This window comes from Ascidia mentula, chromosome 6 (genome assembly GCF_947561715.1).
Source record: "Ascidia mentula chromosome 6, kaAscMent1.1, whole genome shotgun sequence".
Lineage (NCBI taxonomy): Eukaryota > Metazoa > Chordata > Ascidiacea > Phlebobranchia > Ascidiidae > Ascidia > Ascidia mentula.
In genome coordinates this window covers 2,809,238-2,824,763 of record NC_138571.1, presented here as the reverse complement: position 1 = coordinate 2,824,763, position 15,526 = coordinate 2,809,238, and the positions used below count along the sequence as shown (strand labels likewise).

Genomic DNA, 15,526 nt, shown 5'->3' with positions numbered 1-15,526 from the left:
AAACATGCCATGGTATAATCAACGTGTAAATTATCTTGATAAGTTGATTTTGCCCTTCTACATAATACTAGACATGTTCTTTTGAAGCGTTAATTCTACTAAAACTGTTCTTACAACTTTATAAAGCTAACATGATTTAACAAATTTCTATTTTGGTTTCAAAGGTAAAATGTCTTGTTACTTAAAGTTTTTAAAAAAAAACAGTTTGTGATTAATTTTCGAAAGTAATTAAACTCAAAAAATACTCTAGACCACATCAAACTTCCACTTACAACACCTATACCTTCGACCCACAACCTAATTCCAAAGCTTGCGGGCGTGAGCTAAATCAAAATGATTTCGCCGGCGTATACGCTCAGCTACGGTGGCCCACAAGTGCCACCGCGAAATATTAACGAAGCGCGAAATATATTTTCACTGCGCGAAATATATTTACATCGCGCGAAATATATTTTCACCGCGCAAAATATATTTCGAGATCGCGAAATATATTTGCACTGCGCGAAATATTTTTTCACCGCGCGAAATATATTTACATCGCGCGAAATATATTTTCACTTCGCGAAATATATTTTCACTGCGCGAAATATATTTCGAGATCGCGAAATATATTTCGACCGCTACAAATAAAATTTCGTAACATCGCGAAATATATTTTCACTGCGCGAAATATATTTACATCGCGCGAAATATATTTACATCGCGCGAAATATATTTACATCGCGCGAAATATATTTACATCGCGCGAAATATATTTACATCGCGCGAAATATATTTACATCGCGCGAAATATATTTCTTGTGACGCAAAATGTAGTGACAGGCCAGGTTCTCGTTGATTTCACTCCGTTCGTATGTTTGCACGACGGGTGACCGACTATATCAGCTAAGTAAGCATTTACCTACTCCAGTTGTTGGCAGGGACTGTTCAACTGAATGAATTGTTTAAATTGTGATCACTATGTGGGACTTGATCATTCATTTTGTACCCATTGTGGCCATGGTAAGTGTGTTTGTATTGTGTATTTCCAGTTGGCCTACATTCATTGCAATTTTGTTATTTCGGTTTGGACAATACAATTTTTCCTTGCAGGGACCACCTTTGATGAAACACACCTCATCACCCACTACTTTCAACTAGGATATGAACACTCTGAAATTTTGCATTTGTTGCAAAATTACCACAATGTAACTTTCAGTTTGAGAACCTTGAAAAGACGCTTACAAGAAATGGGGCTGCATAGACGTGGTGCTTGGCAAAAAGATCCGAATATTATAAATGATGCTGAAAAACGAATCAAAGAAATTTTAGAAGGTCCATCTTCATGTGGGGGGTACCGTTCTGTGTGGCATGGTTTGGAGATGGAGGGTTTGAGAGTTCCAAGATCCTTTGTTGCAGAAGTTTTGAATAAAATTGATCCTGATGGCTGTGAACTCAGGAGGGGCCATCGTCTGAAGCGCAGAGAGTATAACAATCCAGGGCCCAATTATGCCTGGCATATAGATGGTTATGATAAATTAAAGCCATTTGGTTTTTCCATACATGCAGCCATTGATGGTTTTAGTCGTAAGGTCCTATGGCTTCATGTTATACGCTCCAATAAATGCCCACACACTATAGCTTCCATGTACCTTAGAACTGTTTCACATGTACAAGGTTGTCCAGTGCAAATTGTGTCTGATTTGGGCACAGAAAATGGGATATTGGCAGCAGCACAGTGCTTTTTCAGAAACAGTATTAATGCACATCGATACGTTCCTTCACCAAGGAATCAGAGAATTGAAAGTTGGTGGTCAACATTGTGCAAGTTTCGTACTTCTTGGTGGCGAAACTTTTTTGGTGATCTCGAGTTTAAAGGTGTTGTTGATTATTCACTTCCTTTAAGCAAGGAGTGTGTGTGGTATTGCTTCTCCAAAGTTCTACAAAGTGACTTAAATTTTGTAATGGATCACTGGAATAGTCATCGAATACGAAAATCAAGACACAATGTTATAGCTGGTCGCCCAAATTTACTTTACTTAATGCCAGAAAGGTATGGTGGAAGAGCAGACATGATAAATGCAGTCTCACAAGAGAAATTTCAAGTGGTGTGCAATGATATTTCCCCACCCGAAGAAGTGAACGAATATGAGGAATATTTTGACTATGTTCGAACTGAACTTGGATTTGTCATGCCAACCTCCTGTGCAGAAGCACTGGCAATGTACAAAGGGATAATGGAGGTTGCAAAAGAATAAAAAGTCAAAGCCCACAGCCATGTATGCATGTTTGTACTTCAGTATATTGAACTTTGTTGTTAGTGCAAGTATGTTAATTGTCAAATTACACCAACAAACACAGGCAACTTTGTGAAAAATTGTTTTTTTACTCACTGATTAACAATCAGCGTACTGCACTACTAGAATCTAAAAGAGGTGGTTTGTAAATGCTAGGATACAAATCGAATTTTTTTCCCATTGTATTGCAAACAGATGATGGAATAGAAAAGTGTGAAAGACAACATGCAGTGTAAATGAAGAAAAGTGAGTGCATAAATGTACAGTGGCAAGTAGCAGTGGCACAAAAATCTCACAATTATGCAGCAGTACCTCAAAAATGCAATAGCAAGTGTCAGGTAAAAACAATTTTGGTATAAAAGGATGAAATACGTTTCACCAAAACAAACACGAGGCAGTTGAATAAAAAAATAAAACACTAATTTTGCTTCGACAATGCTGACGGTCACGAACACAATAGTGAGTACGTAAAAAATCTAAATTGCTGTTTTGCCATATAACACTTGAAACATGCAATGAAGTGACAACTACTTATGAATATAAACAATGAAACAGAAGAATTTTTTTAATGTAAACCAAATGCCTGGCCATTGGACATTGCTGTAATAAAGATGGATTTGAAATCTTGAAGTTCTTCCATATGTTTTGTAGGGAGCGTAATTGTTTTCGCACATGCACCAACAACAGGAAAACAGATGGTGTGGTTTGGGTTGTTGCTCATGCAGTCATGATTAAATTCCACAGATATGGACAAACTGTCACCAAATATTGGCCTATGTTTTTGGCCTGTTAGCCAACCTAGCACACCAGCTGGAGTACAATCAGCTGCTGCAGTCATTGTCTCTCCAATATTTTCTACATTGACTTCATTTTCACTGTTAGTACAGCAGTAAGCCAAAACCTCTTCTGTGGGGGCCCGAATACAGTTATCCTCAATATAGTTCAAGAAATCTTGAAAGTTATCCATTATCTTCTCCTCTACGCACCGCTTTGTGGAATTTTTTGAGGAATATTGCGGTTGCAGTAAACTTGACACATAATTGGCATCAACAGTCAATTTGCCTGGAATGAATAAAGGTGCAAAAAGTAAGGCATTATTTTTGACAACATTGAACAAACCAAACAGACTCAGCCCTGAAGCAAACTCTTTGAGGTAGCAAAGCCGCTTATTAGTGATGCTCACCATGATTGTGCGACTAATTTCACTGGCGCTATCAATATTGATTTTGCCTGTGTATCCATTTTCTGTTATTATGTCAGTATGAACAAGTGGGTCAGCACAAACTCTCTGTATCAGTTGACCTTCATTCTCAGTAAAGTGTTGGTCAAGATTTAGTTTGGTTATATCAACTGAATCCATGTTAGCAAGAATTGTGAACACATTTGGGTGTAAGCAATGTGGAGCTGGCCCACCTTGCACCAAACTTGCAGCTATTATTTCACCACATGCTTTGAAATGTCCATTTTGGACATGAAGCATTGAGTCAACTGGGGCACCATCAGGAAAGAATTGTTCACAAATACTTTGCAAAACAAGACTAAAGAACTCCTTAGCCATTGCACCAGAATCAATCCCTGTCTCACCTTGAAATTGGACAACCAATTTCTTTTCTGCTGATTTCTTTTTGGTTTCTCTTTTCCACAAGTTAAGTTGACGTTGAATATGAGCCCCACGGCGCACACAAATAAACAACTGGTCTAAATCATCAACTTTTTTATGCAATGACTCTAGTGCAGCATTCAAATCATTGAATTTTTTGCCATCATACCTTTCGAGTTTTGGGGCTAACAAATCACATTGATTGCCAATAATATTGTCCAGTTCACTAGAATCAAAGTAATCAGTAAAATCAGGCAATGAACTTTGTAGAATAGAGGGAGATTGTTTTCCATTACCAGAGCATTCAATGTTACTTGCATCATTTGTTTCATCATCTTCACTGTCACATTCAAGTAGATATAACATGATCTTCTTGTAATCTTTACCAATGCTCTCCTTGTATTTGACTAGAGTGAATGGCTCATTTGTTCCAGGCAATACTTCAACAATTCGTCCATCTTTAAAAGCAAGGTGGTATACTGCACCATGTCTTTGACTCTTTGGATAAAATTGAAAGTACCGTTCTTTGGCTTTATTCAGTATGGATTGAACACACTCTTTTCTTCCAACATTAATTATAATGGATTGACCCCGAACTGGCTTCAACTTAAAATCTTTCCCTCCATATTCAAGCATGCCTATGTTAACACACACTTCCTCATTTTCATCCTTTTTCGACACTCTTTGCTTCCATTGTGAGCCTTTCATTGCTTTAAATTCACTAAATGGCAAAATTTCTGTTGCACTTTTGCGTTTCATGGATGATGTACCTGTAGATTTTACATGTATTATTAAACTTTTGTTTTGCAAAGTTAACCAAAGTTGTTCAGCTACAGGTTGTTTGGCATACTAACCATTTATACTGGAATTAACATTTTCAATCACAGAACCCTCATTTTCAGATTTAGACAAAGTAGGATGATTGCTGCCATGGGCTTTCTCTGCAACACAGAATCAATCTAATTATACTTGCACAATATTATTTTACTGGCATATATGTCTGTCTGATATATTAACATTTACAAGAATGTTACCTCAAAACAACAGATTGACAAGGCTGATAAACGACAATTAAAGAATAAACCACTTACCGCGTCCGCAATGTGCGCAATACAAGTGTTCTTGAAAAAGTAGCCTTCCACAATTTGTGCAGTACATGATTACAAATAGGGATAAAACACTCAAACTATTTTTCTATTTGAACTTAAATGCACAGACTGTAGCATATAGATGTACGTGAAAACTTGAAACAACTAGACTTCCCGCCAGGCATTTCTAATAAAAACTAACAACATATTTCGCGCGAAGAAAATATACATCGCACAGCGCAAATATATTTCGCGCAGTGCAAATATATTTCGCGCAGTCAAAATATATTTCGCGAGGTGAAAATATATTTCGCGCAGTGCAAATATATTTCGCGCAGTCAAAATATATTTCGCGCGGTGAAAAAATATTTCGCGCAGTGCAAATATATTTCGCGATCTCGAAATATATTTTGCGCAGTCAAAATATATTTCGCGCGATGTAAATATATTTCGCGCAGTGAAAATATATTTCGCGATTCGTTAATATTTCGCGGTGGCACTTGTGGGCCACCGTACTCAGCGGCAAGTCGCGGGCGTAATACGCCGAGCGCTCGCAAGCCCGCGACCTCTTGTGGGCGAAAGCTCACGCTTCCAAGCTTTGTCCTGAGCGTACGCCCGCACGCCGGCGTATACGCCCGCGGCAATGAAACAAACAAAGAATCCGCCGGCGCAAAGCGTGAGTGTGGACCCGGCCTTAGACATGAGTTATGTAGGGTCATTGAACCAGTGTTTCCCAACCGGTGGTACGTGACGGCATTACAGGTGGTACGTGAGCACCTTTCAGTAATTTGCGGATGGTTTAAATTTAAAAAAAATCGGAAGTAATCTTGAAATGTTTGTTACTTCATCCCCTAGGACCTAGGTTCATTTGTGACACTCAACTAGGTGGTATACGCGTCGAAATTGTTTTACCTACAAGTGGTACGCAACCACAAAAAGGTTGGGAATCACTGCATTAAAACAGTAATGTGGGAATCTTTGATCCACGCACACATCGTGTTCTCTGTACATTTATTCACAGTATTTTATATTTCGTTCTTTCTCCATCCTGTTAATAAGCTGTTGGTGCAAACGTACGAGCCGAGTGCCGACTGGTAGTTGTCAATTAACCGACCCTCGTTCGTTAAACAACCGATCTCATTAAAACTGATTTTAATGAGGAGTTTACGAGCGAGGAACTCGGTATGGAAAATGATTTGCCGAGCACATCTCGTTAGGACCTCGTACAAGCGCGCAAAGACAACTATAGAGAATGCGTCAGTTTACAGGAGAAAGGGACCTTTGCGTTGACTTAAGTCCAGTGTTTCGAAATACGAGTTGCGTAATTTGACATAACTTGCGCATATGCGGCATAGAATCTTGAATTTACCCCACAATATTTTGTTCGTTTACATTATTTAGGTAAGTTTACGATAATATTTCCACATAAAATTGAAATTCATTACCCAGCGCGCACTTCATTTTTACAGTTAAACTAGGATTAAATTCACGCGCTAAGTTGCGGGGAATAAGACTTAAAGCACTGCCAGTATCTAGAAGAAAATTAAGTTTATGATTCTTATCAAAAATGATGAAAGTGCTGGAATGCTTTTCGACGGCCCTGACAATGTTCACCCTTAATGAGAGGGACGCTTCCCGTTTTTTTGATGATTAAAAGAACAGGGCGGAATACAATTATATGCATGCGAACCATACCCGCTGTGATAATAACACAAGTCGGAAGGTGGCGCCTGTGAGAAGCGCGGTCGTTGGAAGTCCCGTCCGCCATTAAAGTTGGTTTGTCTCGGGCGTGGTCGAGCAGTAAATTCTCGGCGCTGTGTTGGTCGGTAATTGTTGTTGCGTGATGCAAAGTTTCCAGACCTATGATATCCGCCATTTTGCCTTTTTGGTGCCTGAAATCGGGGAGTTGCAGAAGTAACAGTTTGAGCCGATTTTAACGCCTGTAACTCTTCGGTCATTTCCCTTAGACGCCTCTCCATATTATCATTTATTACCATTTAAGTGCTGGCAAAAATGTGTTTGGGAATCCGAGACGTTATGTGGAACATGCTGTTTATTAACCACTTGGTGTGACTGAAACTTACCTGGTTCGCTAATCAAAATTATGTAATCAGTTTTTTCATCCAATAATTCAACTGACAAACCATAGTCGCCCCAATATCATTCTGATCTGTCATAAAACAACTGTTTTAATACTTTTTCCGCATATTAACTTAAATCTTGGTAATTGCCCTAGAGAACTTTCATGTGATTTAAAAGTACACTTGGACGCTTATTTTCCAGCGCAAGATCGTTTCGCTGCCATGGGTGTGGAAAGGTGGAGTTCGGCTGGGGGGGAAATTCGATGCGGACACACCAGGATAACAAGGCGTCGAAAACGGTGCCTGACCTCGAGGCAAAAACATGGATGCGGCCTGGTCATTAATTCCAGGGAATGCAAAATAACTTAAACGAGGCTGGAGCTGTAGAATATGATGATTGGGGATTTGCAGTAATCGGTCGAATAGTCGCGTTTGAAAATGTGGCAGAATAATGCGGCGCGGCGCTGTCTGTAGCGTTTAAACCGCAACCAAACAAATCTGTAAAATCCGTTGAACGCGCCCCGGTTCTTGGCGCGGAACGTCACACGAGGCGGAATTCCCGCGGTTAAAACGCGTATCCGTAATGGGCCTCAAACTCGCCCACTCAGTTGATGTTATTCTTGTTGTCGAGTGTGCAGTACGCAAGAAAGAATGAATTTGAAATGTAGACGTAGACGTCGGGAGGAGACGAAAGGTCATGTAGGACACGTGGACCCTTAGAACACGGTTTCTACACAGAAGGCAATGTGTCAAACAAATACACTTCACGTAGATAATTACAGCATAACGCTCACCAACTATTTGGGAACCGGGAAACTCTGGACCACAGAGACGGTCCAAGCAGTTACTGTCGCACACCTAAACGAAACAGGCAGCATAAACTACAATGCGCCACTATGACGTAACACACACAATGCTTACCGATTACTTTGGGCGACAGAAGATTGAATACCACACGCTTCACGTGTGTACAAATTAGTGATGTGTTGCTCCGGATCCGGGTACCCGGACCCGGCCGGATATTGACCAATTTTCAATACCCGGACCCGGCCGAATAATACACTTAATTTTACCGGATAGTTGGGAAAGCATTTTTGTCCTAAAAACGGACAAACATTTCGCAAATTACTCGTTTTTGGGGCCCTGTCTGTGATACTTGCCGACATCCGATTTTTCTGTAGTTTGTTATTAGGTTTTTCTTGACGTGTTTTACTATATTAATAAATGGCTACGTTTATTTGTTCCTAATGATAAGCATAGCATTCTGTTTGGCAATTAAACATTTTTGCCATACCGATAAAATAAACGAATCGGTGTTAACAAACTGCCAGATCCAAATTATCCGGCCGGATTTAATTGATAACTATCCGGATCCGGCAGGGCCGGATAATTTGGAACTGGGAATATCACTAGTACAAATGCAAGAGAGACACTGTGAGTACAAAGACAGCGTCAACACCGTGTGTAAACTTAATCACATCAACAAGGGCAGCTATACTGTTCAGCGAACTGACTTCTAAGTCATCGCAGTTAAATTTGCCAAAATTACAATTTACACATTTCGGTTATTTGGTACTTCAGTCGTTACACATATATGTACAAATAGACTCACCAGAAAATGCTCGCTTGCAACACAAAAAACCTTTTGCTGAATCAAAATGACGTAGCACTGTGCTGCACAGTTGTCGGACACAAAAAGGACAAAACCACGTTGCGTTGTCACTTAAAACTTGGTCTCTTATTATTACGTCACACATTAGTGTAGAGAAAAATGTACATTTACAAAAATCAGCAATTACTGGCAAATAAGATGTAACAAGCAGCACCATTAAAATTGTTAACAAAATCAGCCAAATATGGAATTGGGTATCTGTCAGCCTCAGTAATCAAATTTAGCCTTTTTGATGCGCCATTTACGATTGGGTTTAGGAACAACATGAATAGCAGAAGACCAAGGAGAATTGCTAGGGCGAACAATACCTTTGGTCTCAAGTTCATCGAACTGTTCATGTACAACCTTAAGCATTTCCGGAGACAAGCGTCTAGGTCGACAACTGATTTTGTCTAAAAATTTATTGCGGCTGCGTTTATTTAGCCATCTAAACAGACAAATTTATTTTGGGGTGGGGATCCCGAACGATTATGTCATTGAATTTTTAACACTACGCAACCGTTCAGTTCAAAGCTGTTGTTTAATACAGACTCGAAATTCAAATTTCTTCCCAAAAAGTTGTTTGCGGTTTGAAATTAAACGACTTATACTGGCACCAACGTCTTCTAACCATGTTTGCCACCAGCATGTATGGCAAAAAAATAATGACAACTACATGTGAATAGGAAAATCGTTGCCGTCCAATCTTCGAAAAAAGAAAACTAGTAAGATCAATGTGAATGTTGCAAGATTGGCTTAACCGATACGTTAGGCTAAATTGAGTAATTATATGTAATTCAATTTATGGTAGATAACAAAGCGTTGTTCTGTTCGTGGTACTGCATATCGGTAACTTAAAATTTATTTACGCTCCCCGTGTTGAACAGTGGCGTCGCGTGTCGAACAATTACGGTGAAAAAGGCATAAATCGACACCCTGCGCATAGGCTCTGTAACCTTGGGAAATTCAGATATAATTTTCTCAAATTCATTCTACTTTTTTCTTTTCGTTCAAAAGTCACTTAATTATTTCTGTTATCAACATCTGACGTCACTGCACCATAACTATTATTACTTCGCTGGACAACACGAACAAACTTCTTTTTATTGTTTACATGAAAAGATATGCGTCGATTATTACGTGCGTAATGATTATAACGCTCATAAGATGGTAATTTGGAATAAAAATTACGCATTTCATGGGCATTATGGTAATCACGCAAGCCTTCCTGTCCATCTCTGTTGCGCGAAAAGGATCTAAAATTATTAATCAAACGTCTTCTTTGACATCAACAAGAAAATCAAAATATTTTAGAAAATCACTTCCAATTATGCCTTGGTCAATATCTGCAACATAAAACTTCCAAGAATAAGAACGATTTGGACCAAAATTTACCTCCAAGTGCGTTATTCCAAAAATCTTAAGACAACTGCCAGAAATGCCGCGAAATACGGTGTTAACTCGTTGGAAGCAATGCTTAACAAACCATAAAGGAACCAACGATACATCAGATCCAGTGTCAACAAAAAAAATAAATTCAAACGGGAGTCATAAACGTTAAAGGTTTCGTGAGAAAACCTATGGCCTCTCCAACCCCACCTTGAGGAGGCCGGCCTTAGTTTTTTGGACCATTAAACGAATGTGGAAAGGAACAAGGCGGAATACACGACCGAGCATTAAAACCATAACGCGAGTAACAAATGTTTTGACTTGACTTTAAAAACGTCTAGGAGCTGATGAAAAAGAATTTCGAAAGCGATTATCATAGCTATTCCAATTTCTTCGAGCAGAGTTAACCCAAGATTGGTCATGAACACGCCTCGGGCGATACGAATGATTGCAAGAATATTGCGGTTTATAAGAATGTGTTGGAAAAGATTTCGGCGAAGACAGTCCACTAAACTAATCTGTTTTATTTTTCGATCAAGATGGTCATTCATAAGCATCTGAGCATTAACTGATGTTTCCTCCTCAACACGGGAAATAGGCTAACTAGGAGAACTTATGGACAACATGGCATCAGCTTTAAGAGCAAGAGTATTCAAATCCAAATCATAATCGGTAGCAAGAATTAAGCGAATATTCGGCGTCAACTTGTCTATGAAGAAACGTTTTAACAAGCGCTCTGTACTAGGTTCTAAATCTCCAGAATGGTTAAGAAGAATTAACATTTCATGCAACAATTCAGAGGGTTTCTTGCCTTGCAAAGATGTCCTGTTTAAAAACTCGTTCAAGTAACTGATTTCATCCTTGTCATTCTATCCAGCCGGATTTGATTAATAACTATCCGGATCCGGCCGGGCCGGATAATTTGGAACTGGGAACATCACTATGCCTTACCAATATTACATTGGTGTTTTCGCCTTAGCACTATGGGTTATCAAGCAGATTCGTTTGGCCATAGTGCGCTCCACAGTGGTTCTTCTCTGTTGTTTGGTACTCAGTATAGGGTACCCAACGGATCTACGTTGACCAAAAGGTACAACAAAGTGGAAATTAGTGTGCCCGTTAGTGTAAAAGCTGGCACAGTGCCACTGTCAACAGCTGCACTGATGAGACCTTACAGGTCGAAACAGTGCGTCTACACACCCTGTCTGCAGCTCTCCAACATCATGGCTTTTTTGCACATATATAACATACCTTATATCACGATTAAGCCAGAATTCCATATGCGCAAGTATGCGACGTAATTAAAGTTTGGTACAAAATGTAACAAAAAATAACAATGAATAATAAAGTTTGATGCAGGAGCCCCCAGGTTCAGAAAAGGTTTTGTTAGTGGTTGTCAGCTGATGTACGTGCGTCATGGGTGCAGCGTAATTTTACGTTGCATGTAAACGTTTGCATTTATGGACTAAGGTTGCCATTTTTCGAAATCTCTCTCCATTGGTTTGTGGGTAAAAGCATTCTTAGGTAGCGTCTTGTCAAGCGTGTTTCATTTCAAAGTGTAGCGATAGCAACGGTTGTGTATTCATGTGATTCGCGTCCTTCGTGTGATATTCTTTCCCAACCGTTTTAATCGTTCCGAATGTCTTCACGAAACAATCGTATCGATATATCGTTCGAACGTACCGTAGCATTCTAGTGTGCGCTGTAGTTCAATGGAGATCGTAGAACTGTTGCAATAGTAATCTGTAGACATACTCGAACAAACAATGGTTAAGTTTCCTAGGCATGTTATCAGGTAATATTTTCACGTTAATATAAATTGTCACGTATTCATCAAACTTTTTGCGTGACAAACAGCTTCGGTTTTGTTGCAATGAAGCAAGTGACATTTTATTCAAGCCCTGCGATAACAACAAGGACAGAAAATCTGAGGATAATAAACAAGCAATAATAGCTTGGAGTATTGTCATGTGTCAAAAGTTCGAATTAACAATAAAAATAACAAACAAGCTTTATTGAGAGTTACCAGTTAGTGTTGAACACGAAGGTAAACACTGTGGATATTTAATTGGCCTGCGGTTCACAGCATGGTATACAGGCACCGAGTGCCGACTGGCAGTTGTTAATTAACCGACAGCCTGTTCTGACACACACTCTTTATCTGATCAGTAATACCCGGTTGTAATGCACAACACCTTAATGCTGTATATGCAACAGTACATAATGGGTTGGAAAAATTGTAGCTTTCAAGTGTTGTCAGCTAAATGTGATTGGCTTAAAACTGGTCACATGACTTTATCACTGACAACGTAGGAAGTATTAACATGCGTCATATACAGGCGTTTAAGATGTGATCCATGCAAACAAACAGTGCGAGAATACTGTGGAATAGAAAAGACACCAAAATTCCACACAGAAAGTAGAAACAACAGCTGAACGAAAGCACGTGTTCGAAGTTAAGATTGCGTTGATGTTTTGTTTAAACATTGTCAAAGTGAAGAAATTCCACTCAAAAACTGTGTATGTTGGATATTCACACATTGTTACTGGTGGGTGCTGGTGATCACTTGAAACGACTCCCCCAATCCATGACCTTGTCTCTCACCTTCAGAAAAGTTTGTTTAGCGTCCTCTTTTTTTACATTCCACCCAACATCCAAACTCTCCATCTGAAAATAACAACAAGAATCAAATTGATTTGAAATTAACAAAAACTACCATGAGGATATTCAATTAATCCAAGCTGTTTTTTGGACAACAAATTTCACAACGAGAAATATGAATTTAATTCCTCAAGTATTTCCAAAAGATCAAGTTTCAAAAAGTTGCATAAAAATAATTGTTTGAAGGTACAAGTGACGAAAAGTTAGCAACTTAAAAACAGTTACCTGGGGCGGCATGATGAAAAGTTCAACGTTCGTTAAACAACCGAGCTCGTTAAAATTGATTTTAACGAGGCGTTTACGAGCGAGGAACTCGGTACAGAAATGATTTTCCGAGCACATCTCGTTAGGATCTCGTACAAGGGCGCAAAGACAACTATAGAGAATGCGTCACTTTACAGGAGAAAGGGACCTTTGCGTCGACTTAAGTACTATGTTTCTGAATACGAGTTGCGTAATTTGACATAACTTCCTCATATGCGGTATAGAATCTTGAATTTACCCCACAATATTTTGTTCGTTTACATCATTTAGGTAAGTTTACGATAATATTTCCACATAAGATTGAAATTCGTTACCCAGCGCGCATTTCATTTTTACAGGTAAACTAGAATTAAATTCACGCGCTAAGTTGCGGGGAATAAGACTTAAAGCACTGCCAGTATCTACAAGAAAATTAAGTTTTATGATTTTTATCAAAAATGGTGAAAGTACTAGAATGTTTTTCGACGCCCCTGACTATGTTCACCCATAATGAGAGGGACGCTGACCGTTTTTCTGATGATTGTAAGAAAATGGCGGAATACAATTATATGTATGCGACCAATACCTGCTGTGATAATAACAAAAGTCGGAAGGTGGCGCCTGTGAAAAGCGCGGGTCGTTGAAAGTCCCGTCCGCCATTAAAGTTTGTTTGTCTCGGGCGTGGTCGAGCAGTAAAATCTCGGCGCTGTGGTGGTCGGTAATTGTTGTTGCGTGCGGCAAAGTTTCCGAACCTATGATATCCGCCATTTTGCCCTCTTGGTGCCTGAAATCGGGGAGTTGCAGGAGTTGCAGAATTTACAGTTTGAGCCGATTTTAACGCCTGTAACTCTTCGGTCATTTCCCTTAGACGCCTCTCTATGTTATCATTTATTACCATTTGAGAGCTGGCAAAAATGTTTTTGGAATCCGAGACGTTATGTGGAACATGCTGTTTATTAACCACTTGGTGTGACTGAAACTTACCTGGTTTGCTAAATAACATTATGTACAGGGTGTCGATTTATGCCTTTTTCACCATTCTAAGTGTTCGACATGTGACGCCACTGTTCGACACGGGCGGCATGGATAAATGTTAAGTTACCGGTATGCAGTACCATGAACAGACAAACGCTGTAGTTATCAACAATTGTCCATCAATTAAATTACTATAACAACCTTATGAAGCCTACATATCGGTCACGCCAATCTTGCCACATTCACATAGATTTTCCTATTAACATGTAATTGTCATTTTTTTGCCATACATGCTGGTGGCAAATGTGGTTCGAAGACGTTGGTGCCAGTATAAGTCGTTTAATTTCAAACCGCAAACAATTATTTAGGAAGAAATTTGTATTTAGAGTCACTATCAAACAACAGCATTTAACTGAACGGTTACATAGTGTTGAAAACTTAATGGCATCATCGTTTGGGAACTCCACCTAAAATAATTTTTTCTGTTTAGATGGCTAAATAAACGAAATGGTAATAAATATTTGGACAAAATCCATGCAAAAACCAACCAGCACTTGCTTTTACGTCCAGTGAATAAGCTCGTTAAACTTAAAACTAACCATTGTTTCCAAACATAGAGCATTGTTACCGAACACGTGGCATTGTTACGAAACAAGTACCATTTTTCACACAATCGGAACTTAAAAGAGACATAGCAGACTTTAACATGCAAGGTTTTTTAATTGTTTTGTCGTTATTTTAAAGTGATGTAAGTACAACAATTCTGTAATCGAAATAAGCCTGGTCGTTCTCATGCGTTAGTTACCAGATACGACATTTTTGCTATTCGACACGCACGACAATTTTTCTCAAGATGTTCGACACGCAATAAAAAATCGATGCCCTGATTATGCAATAATAAATCAACTGACAAACCATAGTCAAATCTTTGTAATTGCCCAAGAGAACTTTCATGCGATTCAAAAGTACACTTGGACGCTTATTTTCCAGCGCAAGGTCGTGAAATAATTCATGCACTTCAGTTATGGGGTTACTATCAAATGCCTTCAATAGCGCTTGTTTTAAATCACCACAAGAGCGACGACCAACCTTACCCAAAATGACGTGACCAACCCGTTGAGCTTGTTCTTGATTGAGGGAAAAATGGTTAAGTTGAATTTCTCGTCGTCAGATGTTATTTGATGGCTCTGAAAAATACCTTCAACGGTCGCTAACCACAACTTTACAGCATCCTGCCATATTGAGGGTAATTTTACTTTCGCTGCCATAGGTGTGAAAGGTGCAGTTCAGTTAGGGGGAAAATGCGGTGCGGACCCTGATCCCGAGGCAAAAACATGGAGGCGACCTGGTCACTAATTCCAGGGAATCGAGCGAGGCTGGAGCTATAGAATATGATGATTCGGGATTTGCAGTGATCGGTCGTAATAATCGTGTTTAACAATGCGGCGCGGCACTGCCTGTAGCGTTTAAACCGCAACAAATCGTTACCTGGTAAATCATCAACATAATCGCTGTTGTGCGAACTCATGTCTGCCTCTGTAGCTGCATGAGATATAGCATC

At 39.3% G+C, this 15,526-nt stretch overlaps 2 protein-coding genes and 2 pseudogenes across 2 annotated transcripts; 1 reads left to right on the top strand and 3 right to left on the bottom strand.

Moving 5' to 3' along the window:
- The first annotated feature begins 759 nt into the window (after positions 1 to 759).
- LOC145906128 (uncharacterized) lies at positions 760 to 2,336 on the top strand. The gene is made up of 2 exons (XM_082993537.1): positions 760 to 1,002; positions 1,093 to 2,336. The coding sequence occupies exons 1-2, from the start codon at positions 936 to 938 to the stop codon at positions 2,235 to 2,237; spliced, it is 1,212 nt and encodes a 403-aa protein (XP_082849663.1). The 5' UTR covers positions 760 to 935; the 3' UTR covers positions 2,238 to 2,336.
- A 192-nt stretch (positions 2,337 to 2,528) lies between these two features.
- LOC145906079 (uncharacterized) lies at positions 2,529 to 5,126 on the bottom strand. Its single transcript, XM_082993461.1, has 3 exons — positions 4,968 to 5,126; positions 4,731 to 4,817; positions 2,529 to 4,646 (listed from the first exon to the last, which is right to left on the bottom strand). The coding sequence occupies exons 1-3, from the start codon at positions 5,032 to 5,034 to the stop codon at positions 2,842 to 2,844; spliced, it is 1,959 nt and encodes a 652-aa protein (XP_082849587.1). The 5' UTR covers positions 5,035 to 5,126; the 3' UTR covers positions 2,529 to 2,841.
- A 1,454-nt stretch (positions 5,127 to 6,580) lies between these two features.
- On the bottom strand, positions 6,581 to 11,365 carry LOC145906866 (uncharacterized; annotated as a pseudogene).
- A 429-nt stretch (positions 11,366 to 11,794) lies between these two features.
- Positions 11,795 to 15,233, bottom strand: LOC145906865 (uncharacterized; annotated as a pseudogene).
- Between the last annotated feature and the right edge of the window lie 293 nt (positions 15,234 to 15,526).